We start from the raw sequence: 14362 nt of genomic DNA on the forward strand, positions 1-14362 counted from the left end.
AGACAGATATCTTTACAAAAATAGAGAAAACAAACCAGGATTTCAAACAAAAAATTTGCTAATTCAATCTGAGTGTGTAGATACAGAAAGAAGTACCATATAGCCTATAGATAACTTTCTTTTTTTTTTCAGGCATAATACATGGTTAAGTTCTCTTCTACAGAATCTCTCATAATACCCTGTAATAGCTGTGCTGTGCTGGACGCAGTCTTTAGTTTCCACTTCTATACATTGCAATATAAAAGTCATTTTCTTAACAATGTAATCTGTGATTATTATAAATTATAAAACAGAGATAAAATATAACTATTATCCAATGAAATTTAGTCAATGCTTTATGCATTCTTCAGATATTCTGTATGTGAGATTTTTAGTGAGTTTTGTATTGCACAAAATACTTTCTCTGTTTTTACCATTTAACAATATGGGATAAATATTTTCCCTCTTACTTGTGTACAATTCTGCATTACCCTAGATAACATTTGTAGATATTATTTTGATGCAAGCAATGCTTAATTAACCAGCCTCCTATCGTCAACAGCCTTTTTTTATTTTTGTTTATTATTACTTTCAACTGTGTGCTGTGATAACCATTTTAGTAACTTGATGGATAATGAGACTATTTTTCAAACCCAAGGATATGAAGATATAATTCCAATGATATAGGACATTGGTATGAAACTTTGATTAAAGGGTAGGAATAGTTTACTTACCATGGCATGAACTCTCAGTGCTAAGGATTATTAAGTAGTTTTATAGATTCTTGGTGTGTGTGTGTGTGGGGGGGTATTCATTGAGAGCATGTTTGTAGAAACTGCTGCTGGATGAGGAATTACCAATTTTGACTGTTTATGGATGCCATAGATGTCAGGAAAGCAGACAGGTAAGATAAAAAGCTGCCCATACCCGTTCCCTCTGTATGGAAACACGATTCTTCCCATAATGAGAATAATGATTCTTTTGTACTTTTATCCTTCTTACATCTTGCTATCTTTTCACTTCATTTTCCCAGTCACCTAATGTTTCAATGGCAACACATTGGCGCCTCTGTGTAAGACTCTGACATGCACAGTAAGGCCCGATGGCTTCTCAAAGTCACTTGAAGATTCAGCGATAGACTCAGACTTGCCATGACAAACAGAATTTAAATGCGTTTCTGAAATGCAAACGTCAAATGTGGCAAAGTGCTAGAGACAAGGACATTAAAATGTGGTAGGGAAAACATCAAGGGGCAACTTGTCACAGGAGACCATGAGTGCAAAGTCATTTTCTGAAGTTAGAAACAACCATGAACTTTGGTTTTATAAATAGGATAGTGGGCATCAAAGATTCTGAAACTCTTGGGTCATTGTGAATGCTATCCCATACTCTCAGATTCTACAGCTGTAGAGAGATGTGCAGAGTGAAACTTGCATTTTCCTTTCCTTTTTATGAAAGGACATTTTTAGATACGTCTGTATGTGGGTAAATCTGCATGAGTGCAGGTACCTGGCGAGGTCAGTAGCATATGCTGGAGTTACAAGAGAGCTGCCTGAAGTGGGTACTGGAAACAGAACTCATGTCCTTTGCAAGAACAGGATATGGTGTGCTAGTAATTCTGACACATCTCCCCAACCTCTCCTGCATTTTCCTATAAATGCTTTCCTATAAAAGTTCTATAAAATTTACATTTGCTACCACACACTATTTAATAGACTCAAGAAGACCTGTTAATGCATACTATAACCTTCATTTTACTCAAGAGGCACCCAGCACTTCTACAGAAAGATTCTTTAAGTTTATCTAAAGCCCAGCAAACAGGATTGAAACACGTTGGTTTGCTCCAGGCTCATCCTTTTTACCTACTCAGCTACAAGGCACAGCCAGGACACAGAGAAGCACAAAGTCAAGGGTCATGTGTTCTCAGTCCTATTCCATAGAGAAGGCAGCCACCCTATGACAAGTCTCTGTGATGCTCTCCTCGTACCTTCCAAACAGGGGCTTAGACATAGCTGGTAAGAGCTCTGTTCTCTGGGGCTGCCCTGGTTCACAGCAGTGCCCTTAATGACCTTGAGTATCAGTCTCTCTACATGCTGCCACCTGAAAGTCCTTAGGCACCGGATGACTCATTCAGTGATGACCAGACCCAGGATGCTGATGTAAGGAAGACTCAGCAGGTGTTGGATAGAAGCAAAGGAGCCGTCATATTTGCTAGGGAACCAAACAAATGCCAAGGTCCAGGGAAAGGTTGATGTAACAGAAGTCATTTTTTTTTTTTTTTAACTGGGAGAAAACAAGGCTGAATGGTAACTTTTAGAGGGCCTGTCTATTTCCATCTAACCAACTTCTACCTGCCTGTCTTGATAGAGAATGAAGACAAAATGAGTTTGGACTTTTATTATATGAAATTTAGGTTAAGAAGAAGAATTTCCTGATGGTGATGGATGTCTAAGAGTGGATTTCTAGAATATGCTGTGAAATCAATTTTTTATTATAATTCATTTAAATATAAGGCAGTATCACATTCACATAGTATGTCTCAAGCTTTCCATTGATGAAGACTGATATGGAACTATATGCACAGACTAGACTAGAAAGGCAGGCACCCTCACGTGGCCCCAAGGTTGCATGAAACAAGGTTGTCTAGGACAAAAGACTAGTGTTATTTCAAAAGTTAAAGCCTTCCTTCTTCAAGGTGTAGAAGAGATAGTTTCATATTCCTCTCAGAGAATTGATAGATATACAAATAATCAACTGCGAATATGATTGTTTGACCAAGGTTTAAGAAGTTCGAATCACATCATTTAATCAATTAATTCTCTCTCTCTCTCTCTCTCTCTCTCTCTCTCTCTCTCTCTCCCTCTCCCTCTCCCTCCCTCCCCTCCCTCTCCCTCCCCCCCTCTATCTCTCTCTCTCTCTCTCTCTCTCTGCCTGTGGGTGTGCATGCACATGTATGTGCACATATGTAGAAGCCTGAGATTGATGGTGGAAATCAACCTCCACCACTCTTACCTTATTCATTAAGGTCTCTCAATCAAATCCTAAACTTGCCTTACTACCCAACTCTCTTGGAGAATTCCCTGTCTCCCCTTCTGAGGTTGAAACTATGGGTGGGTTTCTTGTTCACCTAGCATTTACAAAGGTTCTAAGGATCAGAAATTTAGTTCTCTGAGTCATCTCCCCGGACCCCAATGAAAGCCTTTCGACAGTAATTGCATTTGGCTAACAAGAAAAGTATGTTAAAATTGTAGAAGAGGATAATCTTGTCTACACAAGGGCAGCATTAAAAATATTGTCTACACAAGGGCAGCATTAAAAATATTGGCACACAATATTATCACAACTGCCTGCTTTAAACTCATACATACTTTAGTAAATCTAAAGTTAGTTTTGCCATTGGTTTTTCCTTCTTTGAATAGTTCCAATGTTTATGTTCGTTGTCATCATTTTTACTAATGTTGCTATTGTATAGATAATACTGCTCAATCATACAACTTTCAATTCTTTTGCTCTTCAACAACAGTGATTTCTCAATGACTTCTGTGCCCCGCCCCTAAATGTTGTTATCAGCTGACTGCATAGTTTATAGCATGTCTTGTTTTAGTCTGTAACTCTATTGTCACATAGCTGATATAGACATTAGGACGTTCTCACATAAATTCTCTATTTCATGGACTACTCTTCCCCTTGCCTCTTGCTCTCTAGGTTTTAGACAACGTTACAACAGGAACAAAGTCTGTCATGAAATCTGTCATGTTGCAGCATCATATAGCACATTCTTATGCTGTAATCTTATGCCAGATGCCTCGCCAGAGAGTGTCACAGGATGTCGTTCTGTAAACTCCCATGAACTGTCTGCTCTATGGTGACTCCTCACTGGCTCTAGAAATACCTCCTGTGGCTTCACATACACTTCCATTCCCTTGAATGGAAGCCCTGAGCCTATGTTCTTACAAGGCCAGCTTCCTCACTACTGTTCCCAAGAGGTTTTCTCATTATCCCTGCTTATTTATCCCCAAATCTAGTACTGTGGCAGTTTTCGTTACTTTTTTAATACAGAATATGAAACTTAGTGCTGTATTTTGTGTACCTGAGCTGTGCTTCCATAGCCAATTGTGTGTTCACATAACACGGTAGTTATGAACAAGAAGTTGAGTCTGCACTGGTGAAAGGGGGCATGTAGCTTACATGGGTTAGCTTTGGTGGATAAATTAATGTATCTATGTACTAGAAGCAGCAAATACATATTAGCTGGAAGGATAAGTCCGTATATGATCATTTGTGGCAACCCTTGAAGGGTAGAACACAGGCATTTTTAACTTAGATACTCAATAAAATATTTAGTAGTAAAATACATGTCTTTTACTAACCCCAAGTATCCAAGATCACTTAGATATTTTTTTTTTTTTTACTTTTTAACTGTTTCAGTATAAAATGTTTTCACATAATTCTCTAGGACAGGATCTAGAGAAGTATCTAAATAAATTTGTCAACACCTAGAAAGACAAGAAGAGAGTGGAAGGCAGGATGGTGGTATAAGGGAGGGAGAGGACAGAGTCCCAGGCTGAGTGACTTTACTTTTAGTTTTGCAGTGTTCATGGCCCAGCCACAGCTCAGGAACGTAGCTCACCTGTTTTCCTCATATAAAAACCACGCTTGTATTTTAAGACTCAGAACAAGTAGTGCTTAGTTTATGCACCTTCCTGACTTTAGTCATTGGCATCTGCGCTGCATGCTTGAACGTGTTCTTCTCGCACTGTTTCAGATGCTTGTAATTGAAAGTAACACAATTTAAGCTCAACTGGAAGTGATTGTTCCTCGCCTTCTTCATCCCATTTGCATCCAGGCCTCAGTAGGCTAATGGGTAAGGTTGGGTTCTTGAGAGACCAAAGATAATGTTTTATGAGTTCAATTTTTTAAACTACAAAGATTTGTAGAAGAAAAATTTGCTGCCATGTCTATGTAAATTCGTATGCGAGTTTGGAGACTTCTAGACCTTGTAAAAGAAACAGCCAATTTAAACACAGCCATACATAATCATGCAGATCATGTGATGTACACCTTTAATTTTGGAATCAGGGAGGGGCAGAGATAGGAGGATGTCTGTGAATTTTAAACCAGTCTTGGTTACATTGTGGTTCCATGTCAACCAGGGCCACATAGTGAGATCTCATCTCAGCAAAACAAAATAAAATGCTGGTCCAAACAAGATTATCTAAATTTAAAAAAAAAAAAAAGGAAAAATCTCCCTACAGAATGAATTAACCAACGCAGAAATTATATTCAGTTATGAAAACACACACACAAATTGTATAGATAGATGATAGATAGAACAATAAAAGGAAGCCTATGAATCAAGACACATTAACAACTGTCATGGTCACTGTCCTATTGCTGTGAAAGCACCAGGGCCAAGACAACTCTTATAAAAGAAAGCATTTCGTTGGGTACTTGCTTAGTTCAGAGGCTTAGTCTATCACACTCACTAGGTAGGCAATATGGCAGCATGCAGAAGTGATGATGGAGAAAGAAGTAGTTAAGAACTATATTCTGATTTATAAGCTGGGGGTGTGTGATTTGGGCCCGGCATGGGCTTTTGAAACTTCAAAGCCCACTCCCAATGACACTCTTGTTCTAATAAGGCTGCACCCCTAAATCCTCCTAATCCCATCAAAGAGTTTCACTCCCTGTTGACTACACATTCAAATACATGGGGACCTCTGAGAGCCATCTTATTCACACCACCCCAACCAACATTCAGTTCTTCCGTAAGCAGGCTACGTACCTGTGGAGAAGTTTCAGTATTCTCTGCTTGGTATCTCACTCTATTTGAAGAGAGAGGGGTTTGAGTTAAGTGTACCCATTCCTAGATTTAAACCACAACGATTTTTCTTATTCTCATACAAAAGAATACTGTTAGTCACCTGACTTGTGTGTGTTTTGATGAAAGGACTAAAATAACCTTGGGGATTGAAGCCCAAGGGTTGGCGTCTCAGCAGCAAGGTCTGTCCTGTGATGCCATCCCCTGACAGACTGATAGTGACTTTTGCACAGTCTATTCACAGTGTCTGTGGATTCCCAAACCTGTATTGTGTGTGTGTGTGTGTGTGTGTGTGTTGTGTGAGTGTGTGTGAGAGAGAGAGAGAGAGAGAGAGAGAGAGAGAGAGAGAGAGAGAGAGAGAGAGAGAGAGAGAGAGAGAGAGAGGACATCCTCCTTCCTTCCTATACACTCTCTTGTACATGAATAATGCATTTGTCCGCTTTCTCTCTCACAATCAACCTGAGTGTCTTGCTTTGCTGTGACCTGTTTCTACAGTCCAGGGACACGTCATGATCTCGTGATGTGTTAAATTCTTCCATTTGGACTCCCCAGGACTAGGGTGAGGTAGGATATCGCAGTTATCAAAGGGCAAATGCATAATTCGATCACAAAATCTTATGAAAAATGACACAGCAAAGTTTTTTTTCTTAAACATACGGGGCAATCAGGGCTTGTGACACTTCCACAGTTGTTAAAATTCAAGTCACAATTTATCCTGTTCTGGGATAAATAATTTCATAATTGTCTGACTAATAATTGCTGTATTTACCCAACATCCTATTTTTGTTTAAAAATATGGTTAATTTTTCTAATATATACATAAATATATACGTATAAACATATTGGTTTTTTGCCTGCTTGTTTTTTGATACAGGGTTTCAGGGTTTCTCTGTGTAGCCCTGTTTGTACTGGAACTCACTCTATAAACTAGGCTGGCCTTGAACTCAGAGATCCACCTATCTCTGTTGGGATTAAAATTGTGCACCACCACTGTCCAGCCTGAAAATATTTTTAATCACATTCTCCTGGACTGAAGGCATATATGCTTTGATAATAGTAATAATATTATTAATACTAAATATTATTAATGAAATCCTGACCTTTTGATAGATCCAAAAACTTGCCTTATTTTAATTGCACTGTTTTAGGTGTTTATAAGATCCAGTGAATTTTGTAAACTTGCTACCCACTGACTGTTTATTTTAAATTACTTGTTTATATCCCAGTGCATTTCTCAATTGGCCTGTCATAACAAATGCTCTTTAGTGAAATTCACAGTGGTGAATTTAAGTATATAAAACCATGCTAAGTGCTAAACAAACGTCACAGAACAAATCATATGGAGATATTCTCATGAAACTTTTGCTCTTGAAAAAATAAAAAAATAGAAATATTAGATATAGGTATTGGGATTAAAGTGGTGAGCATGACCAAGGTTTACTGAGGGGGTGATTTTTGCTAGCAAGAAGGAGCTTTTCAGACAACATGGCATGCATATTGAAATATGGTTGAGGAGATTGTCTGCCAGAAGAATGTCTATTCAGATGTTGAAATAATGGGTGTGTCAGTAGCCTGGTAGTGGAGGTGAGGTTTGATTTTCATTCCGAGCATGCTCAAAGGCAATTGGAGCTTTCTGTAAGGGAGCAGTGCCGTGTTCTTCACACCTCAACAGGGCACTAGGTGTGAAGTGAACTGCTGAGAACAAGAATGGGAGGAGTCTAATCATGAGACCAAGGCAGTGGGAGATGCTGACAGGGCTTTGCCAAAGAGGATGCTCCTGGTGGCCCTTCCAGGTCCCTTCCCTCTGATGCTTTGCTATCTCTCTTCTTCAACAGTTACATGAATGAGTGTCATCTGTTAATACCAGCTATGACCTCTCCACTTCAGTAACCATACTCTGGTATTCAGTGACAGACTGACAAGAATTCCCTTGCTCAGCGGTGAGGCTGAACCTGTGGAGTGAGGTTCTCCACATCTCCTGTGGGACCAGCCTGCAAGTAATCGTTAGTTGTGAAAATCTCCTCACATAGTTAACATTTGACTCCTATCAGCCTCTACCTCTCTCTCTGCCTCTCTGCCTCTCTGCCTCTCTGCCTCTCTGCCTCTCTGCCCCTCTCTCTATCAATTCCGAGAACAGGAATCTTTATCTCAGGCTTTTCTTTGAGGGAATATGACCTAAGACACAGTTTTGAAGAGACTAAAGCAGAGCAAGAGACTGGATTAAAAATGCTCTGGGCAATAGAAATGGATCAGGTATGCGAGGAAAACACAGGAACTTGGGGTAGGGAGACAGGAACTTCGAATAGAAGGTAACTGAAAGAAACAATGCTTGCAAAATATAGAAGGAAAAGGCGTTATCCTGATGTGCTTTCTTAGAAGTCTACACATGCATACATTAGGTAGGCAGACGAGTATCTAGAGTTTTACTCCAAAGGACTTTTCAGCCTGAAGATACAGATATAGGACTGAATAGTCACATTCAAATAGTACTTGAGGGCACATGGCTGAAAGGAATACCTGGGATGGGAGTGTGAATGACCAGAGTTCCCCATGATGGACTCCGAGCATAGCAACATTTAGAGGAGGAGATGTAAAATAAAGCAAACGAACCAAGGAGTGGACTTCTAATAGAGTGCTGGAGAGTTCTGTGTTTCAAGAGCCAGGAATATAAAGGGCTTTAGTCTGGAAGGTGACCCTGAATGTGGCAAGTTGCTGATTAAAGACCGTGGGTTATGACAACGGTATGTGATTGGTCACTCTAAGAACAAAGGGCGAGAGACAATTTTGAGATGGTGGGTCTATGAATGTTCAAATTCATGAAGCTTAAACATTAAATGCATGCACACTTTTAACATTCCAATAAAAGTAAAAAATACTTTATTTAAAACATACAGAAATAAAGGAGGGGATAGAAGATTAGGAAGCAAACCTGTTGGCCCAGTGGATGAATTAGTAACTTAGGTGGGTCATAGTCTGAAAACTTTTCTTTTAATTGACACTTTAGAGTAAATGAGGAGTGATTCGAACTGTTGACCTTGAACAGGGGTTGGCTTTGTCTTTAATACTTAAGACTTGCATCAGGAAGACTGACAGAAGATATGAGTGTCAGTGAAGAAAGATAGAGGTCACAGTCAGTAGTTGGATTAATTATTAACGTTCCTTCTGTGTTCTTGTTGAAATCTGAAAGGAGAAACTTCAGCTGATAAGGTGGCGGTAGAACGCCCGGTTTGGAAACTTTGCAGGGTTTCTTATCTGAGTGTCTGTGTTTTGACTTGGAATCCAGATGAAGCCAGCTGACCTCCATATTCTAATGGAGCTCAGCTCTCCCACGTGGTTAAAATATGGGGCGGACATTATTAATCATGGCTACAACATAGTGAAACAACCCTTTATTTCACGAAAGGCCTTCAGTTGTGGAGGCCTAGCTCGTGTAACTTCAGTTGGCTTTCATAGAGCTGGATGTTGTCGTCTGAATACTCTCTACTTCACCCGGGGCTCCTCTTAGCTTCAGTTATACATTGTTCGGCAATGCCACCCTCCTCTGATTCCCCAGACCAACAAATCCTCATTCCAGTCGGTAGGTCTATGGCTAACACTGTGGTCTTGAACATCTGTCGATTGTTTCTGGACAGGGAATTACGGCGAGAGTGGAATGGATGCTTTCAAAGAACTGGCTGCCCAGGAAGGCCTCTGCATCGCACACTCGGACAAAATCTACAGCAATGCTGGCGAGAAGAGCTTTGACCGGCTCCTGCGTAAACTCCGGGAGCGGCTTCCCAAGGCCAGGGTTGTGGTCTGCTTCTGCGAGGGCATGACAGTGCGGGGCTTACTGAGTGCCATGCGCCGCCTGGGCGTCGTGGGCGAGTTCTCACTCATTGGAAGGTAAATTCTCTCTCTCTCTCTCTCTCTCTCTCTCTCTCTCCTCTCTCTGTCTTCTCTCTCTCTCTCCCTTCTTCCCTCCCTCCCTCCTTCCCTCCCTCCCTCCATCTCCTCCTACCCACAAGTAGTTGGCAAGTATGGTTTCTTTATACTAAGCTTCTTAACTCAAGGTGAGGCACATGCAGCTCCAGAGCTGAACTCTAGTGCCTCTTCACCCATTCAGAGCTGCCGTCCTGAACTGAATAGAAAGTCACTCGAAGCAGCACAGCTGATAACAAGCTGATTAGACTATTTTAGAAAGTGACACGAAGTTGTTTGCCAGGATGTCTCCTCATCTTGGCAAATTGTCCTTTGCTTTGACTTTCTCCGACTCCCGAATAAATGATATACCAGAGCCCTGGTATTGGTGAGTGGAGGGCAGCCACAGGAACAGATCATCTGTTAACATCTGAATTTAAAGAGTTGTCTAAATGGACACACAGAACTTATGGTGATACAATCTCTTGTCATACCATGTATTTGCTCACCTGTGTGTGTGTGTGTGTGTGTGTGTGTGTGTGTGTGTGTGTGTGTGTGTGTGCAAGCTCATGCATATGTCTGTGGAGGCAGAGAGGTATTTTATGGTGTTCCAGTGTGATTCTTACAGATGTCTTGTGATAGGTTCAACCCCTCTTTTCTCTTCCTGGAAGATATGGACTTCTATGGGTAAATGTTCCCAAGATCCTTTATTATTTTTTCCATAGAGTTTTTGACCTAACAGATTCCATGCTTACTTAGTTATCTTCTTAATATTGCACCAAGGACCTGCTATTTTCCCTATTGATTCTACCTCAGGAAGTTGCACCTGTCCTCAGCACTCCACCACTGCTCCAGATATTGGTGCCCCCTCTTTCTCCCATACTTGATGGAATATAATCATGTGGCTCCTATAGAATGACCTCAACTGCTGACCCCTTCTTTTGGGGCCTGGGGAACAGCAGCAGCAGCAGCAGCAGCAGCAGCAGCAGCAGCAGCAGCAGCAGCAGCAGCAGCAGCAGCAGCAGCAGCAGCAGCAGCAGCAGCAGCATTGTCATGGCCCCAGGAGACTCTGTTTTGCCGTCCCATGACTGTGGTAACCATTATAAAGATCACCCTCACCACCAAATGAATTCAGTAGCCTGGGACACTAGAGTGGGTTTTAAGAAGCAGGTAAGATAGAAATACAAACCAACAAATGAAGAGACAGTGAGACATTCTCTAGGAATGTGAGGCATGGTGGCCAGGTCACGCTGTGATTTAGGATCTGGGAATTGCTGTGTTTGGGTAAAATTAACACACATGCATTCAGGGTCACCTTGGCTTCTTCTGTGTGATGCAGGTATAGGAAACCATTGAAAACATTCACGGACAATCAGGTCCTTAAAGGAGATGCATTTGAAGAAGATTACTGTTTCTTTTAGGAGGGAAACGGTGTAAACATCATTGTTGAAGTGTTACTCAAAATGGTGTTCTTAATATACATACCAGGGCAGATGGTGCTCAGATAGTCACTCTATTCTTCTATGAAATGTCTGCTGTTTTTAAAAATATAGAGAATTTACTTTTAAAAGTCTGTTGTCTATCATTTTAAAAGCAAGGGCACTCTTTAATATTTTTTTTAGGTGATCTATTCTAGTTTAAGAAATCTTGAATAAGAATGGCAGGTGTGAGCCTTGGGGTATGTAGACTATCTGGTTATGAAGCATGGTGGTCTGAAATAGTGCCACAACGGCAGTGTAAATCCATCCTGTCACCATTAGTTAAAAGCTCAGAAAGCCGATGTAATGACACCTTAAACCTTCCTGGCTTGGCTTGTCTGCTAATAAGGGAGCTGAGTTTATATAAGCATTTCTGAAAGTCTCATATGCACTTATGAAGAGGCCAGCACTTGTCCTTGTACCTTTTTCATTTCTCTTCTTGTCTGTATGCCCACACCCCACTGGGTTCTCCTGGTACTAAGGAGTTAGGAACCATTGTGGAATCAAGCACCCACATTCCTGAGAACACTGTTCTGTGTACGGGCGACTACTGCTACTGAGACATTCATTCCTTGACATGCCAAAACTGTACCACACTCTGCCAAAGTGAAAGACAGTATCTCTTCCTTTCTGGGCTGCCTTCCATGAGGGTCTATCAAGCTGGTGTTGGCTTTTATTTCTGTCTCTTAGAAGGTTTTGAAGACAATAATGCTCCTGTAAGATCCAGCCGTGAGTCTATAGGGAATGGAGCATTGACTACGTGACTCAATTATCCAGTTTTTCATTGGATAAGTTCTTCCCTGGGTGTTGCCTGTAGACCCCGAGTGAACGAGCTCAGCTTCGTTCCAGCAGATGTGTCCAGATGGTATCAGTGACTTCTAGTTGCCATAACAATGCTGAAAGGCACACCCTTTTCTCAGGAGCCATTCTTTATAGGGTTCACTTACCTCCCTCTGTCATGGAATAATTCTGGCTACTGCCAGGTTTGCATTGTATATAGGTGTCAACAAGCCTCTTTTCATATAAGGAAAGACAAATAAGTCTGAGTGTAGATCGTAGCAGGAGATAGTTCATTTTATATATATGTAGAATTTCATGAATGAAGATCTATATGCTTCCTGTCCATGGTTCTTGTTTCCCTTCACACTTTACATCGTATCAGGAGTATTTGCATCATACCATCAGTCATTTCCAGGATTTTATGACTTCTGCTGTCACCTGTCCCTTGGCTTAGCATAAAGCTTACCTAATTGACTCCCAACTCTTAGCCAGATGTTCTTAATGTAGAGGGAAGGACAATCTGAAGATTTTATGTCAGGTGATGCCAGTCTTTACATCCCATGAGCAACCCTGTAAAAATTCACCCTACTTTCTTTCATAGCAACACCCATGTAAAATTCTCCAGTTACCATTGTGATCAAGTCTTTAAGCACATGTCTGTACTAAGACTCAAGTCTTGGTAAGCTAATGATGAACTGAAAAAAAAATCTCTAAATTAAATACATTGTTTTAGGTACTGTTCTATGTCTTTAAAGAGACACCATCACTGAGGCAGCTTATAAAAGAAAGCACTTAACTGAGGGTGTCAGTTCTAGAGAGTGGAGTAGGGGTCACAATCGTCATGCTAGGGAGTATGGCATGACAGGTAGACATGGTGTTGGAACACTAGCTGAGAGCTTACACCTGATATACAAGCACTGGAAAGAGAGATGGGGAGGGGGAGGGAGAGGGAGAGGGAGAGGGAGAGGGAGAGGAAGAGGAAGAATGGTGTAGATTTTCAAAACCTCAAAGTCCACTCCCACTGATGTGTCTTCTTCAAAAGTCCATACCTCTTTCAAAAGACCTCACCTCCTTCAAAAGGCCACATCTTCTAATCATTTTCCAAACAGTGCTACTACCTGGGAATCAAGCATTCATATATATTAACCTATGGGAGCCATTCACATTCATACCATCATATACACCCAGGTCCATAGCTTAATGGCCATGCCCTGTGGAATGTTGGTTTCAATGGGGCTGACTGAGAGCTATGTCTATGATATCATAAGAAGTTTATCATACATATGTAGTTATCTTGGGGAAAAATCAAAATTCTAAATTCAGATTATAGTTCCTTTATTTCTCCTTCCATTAAAAATAAAAATTTCACGTAATGTTTCCCGATTATGTTTTTCCTTGCTCTGCTCCTCCAAATTCAACCCTCCCAAATTGATTGACTCTTCTTTTGTTTCTCAAACAAGCTTCTAAGGGATAATAATACAATAAAATATAATGAGATAAAACAAAAAGTAACATGTCAGAATAGGACAAAACAAGGAAAAGTGCTAAGAGAAGGCATAAGAAACAGAGATTCACTCATTGACACACTCAGGAATCCCATGAAAACACTAAACTAAAAGCCATAATATATAGGCAAAGGACCTGATGCAGACCCACGCAGGCCCTGTGCGTGCTGCCTCTGTCTCTGTGAGTTCGCATGAGTTTTGATCATGTTGATTTAGAGAGCCTTGTTTTCTTGGTGTCCTTCATTCTTTCTGGTTCTTACACTATTTCTTTTTTTTTTTGGTTCTTTTTTCGGAGCTGGGGACCGAACCCAGGGCCTTGTTCCCTAGGCAAGCGCCTAACCACTGAGCTAAACTTCAACCCCTCTTACACTATTTCTACCTCCTCTTCCCCAGGGTTCCTGAGTCCTGAGAGGAGGGATTTGATGGAGACCTCCCATTTAGGGTTGAGTGTTTCAAGGTCTCTCATTCTCTGCATATTACTGTAGCTCTCTGTGTTTGTTCTCATCTGCTGGTGCAGGAAGAACATTACTAGAAATCATCTCTAAAGATGGCTGAATGCTAATCTGTGAATATATCAGGATGTCATTAGGAGTCCTATTATTTCTACGTTTTTTTTCTCCCTTTCAGACCAGTAGTGCTTGATTTTTTACCCTAGGTCCCCAAGCTATCTAGTCTCAAGTTCTTGGTCACCCAAGCAGTGTTGGGTATGGGTTCCTTCTCATGGAGCGGGCCTTAAGTTGAATCAGAGATTAGTTAGTTATTCCCACAAGCTTTGTGCTACAATCGCCCTATCTTGAAGGCAGGACACCACTGTAGATCAGAGGGTTTCTGAGTTCTCCTTTGGTAGCATGCAGAGCACTTTCTACCAAAGACCCTGAACATAGGGATAATAGCTCTATGTA

General features: G+C 40.9%; 1 protein-coding gene across 2 annotated transcripts in view; it reads left to right on the forward strand.

The window, feature by feature from the left end:
• The window catches only part of Grm1 (glutamate metabotropic receptor 1), a 369265-nt gene that overhangs the window by 107814 nt on the left and 247089 nt on the right, over window positions 1-14362 (forward strand). For both annotated transcript variants that reach the window (XM_032894983.1, XM_032894982.1), the window contains exon 3: window positions 9433-9682. In XM_032894983.1, coding sequence (XP_032750874.1) covers window positions 9433-9682 — 250 coding nt within the window. The remainder of the gene's footprint in view (window positions 1-9432; window positions 9683-14362) is intronic.

This window comes from Rattus rattus, chromosome 2 (assembly GCF_011064425.1).
Source record: "Rattus rattus isolate New Zealand chromosome 2, Rrattus_CSIRO_v1, whole genome shotgun sequence".
NCBI lineage: Eukaryota > Metazoa > Chordata > Mammalia > Rodentia > Muridae > Rattus > Rattus rattus.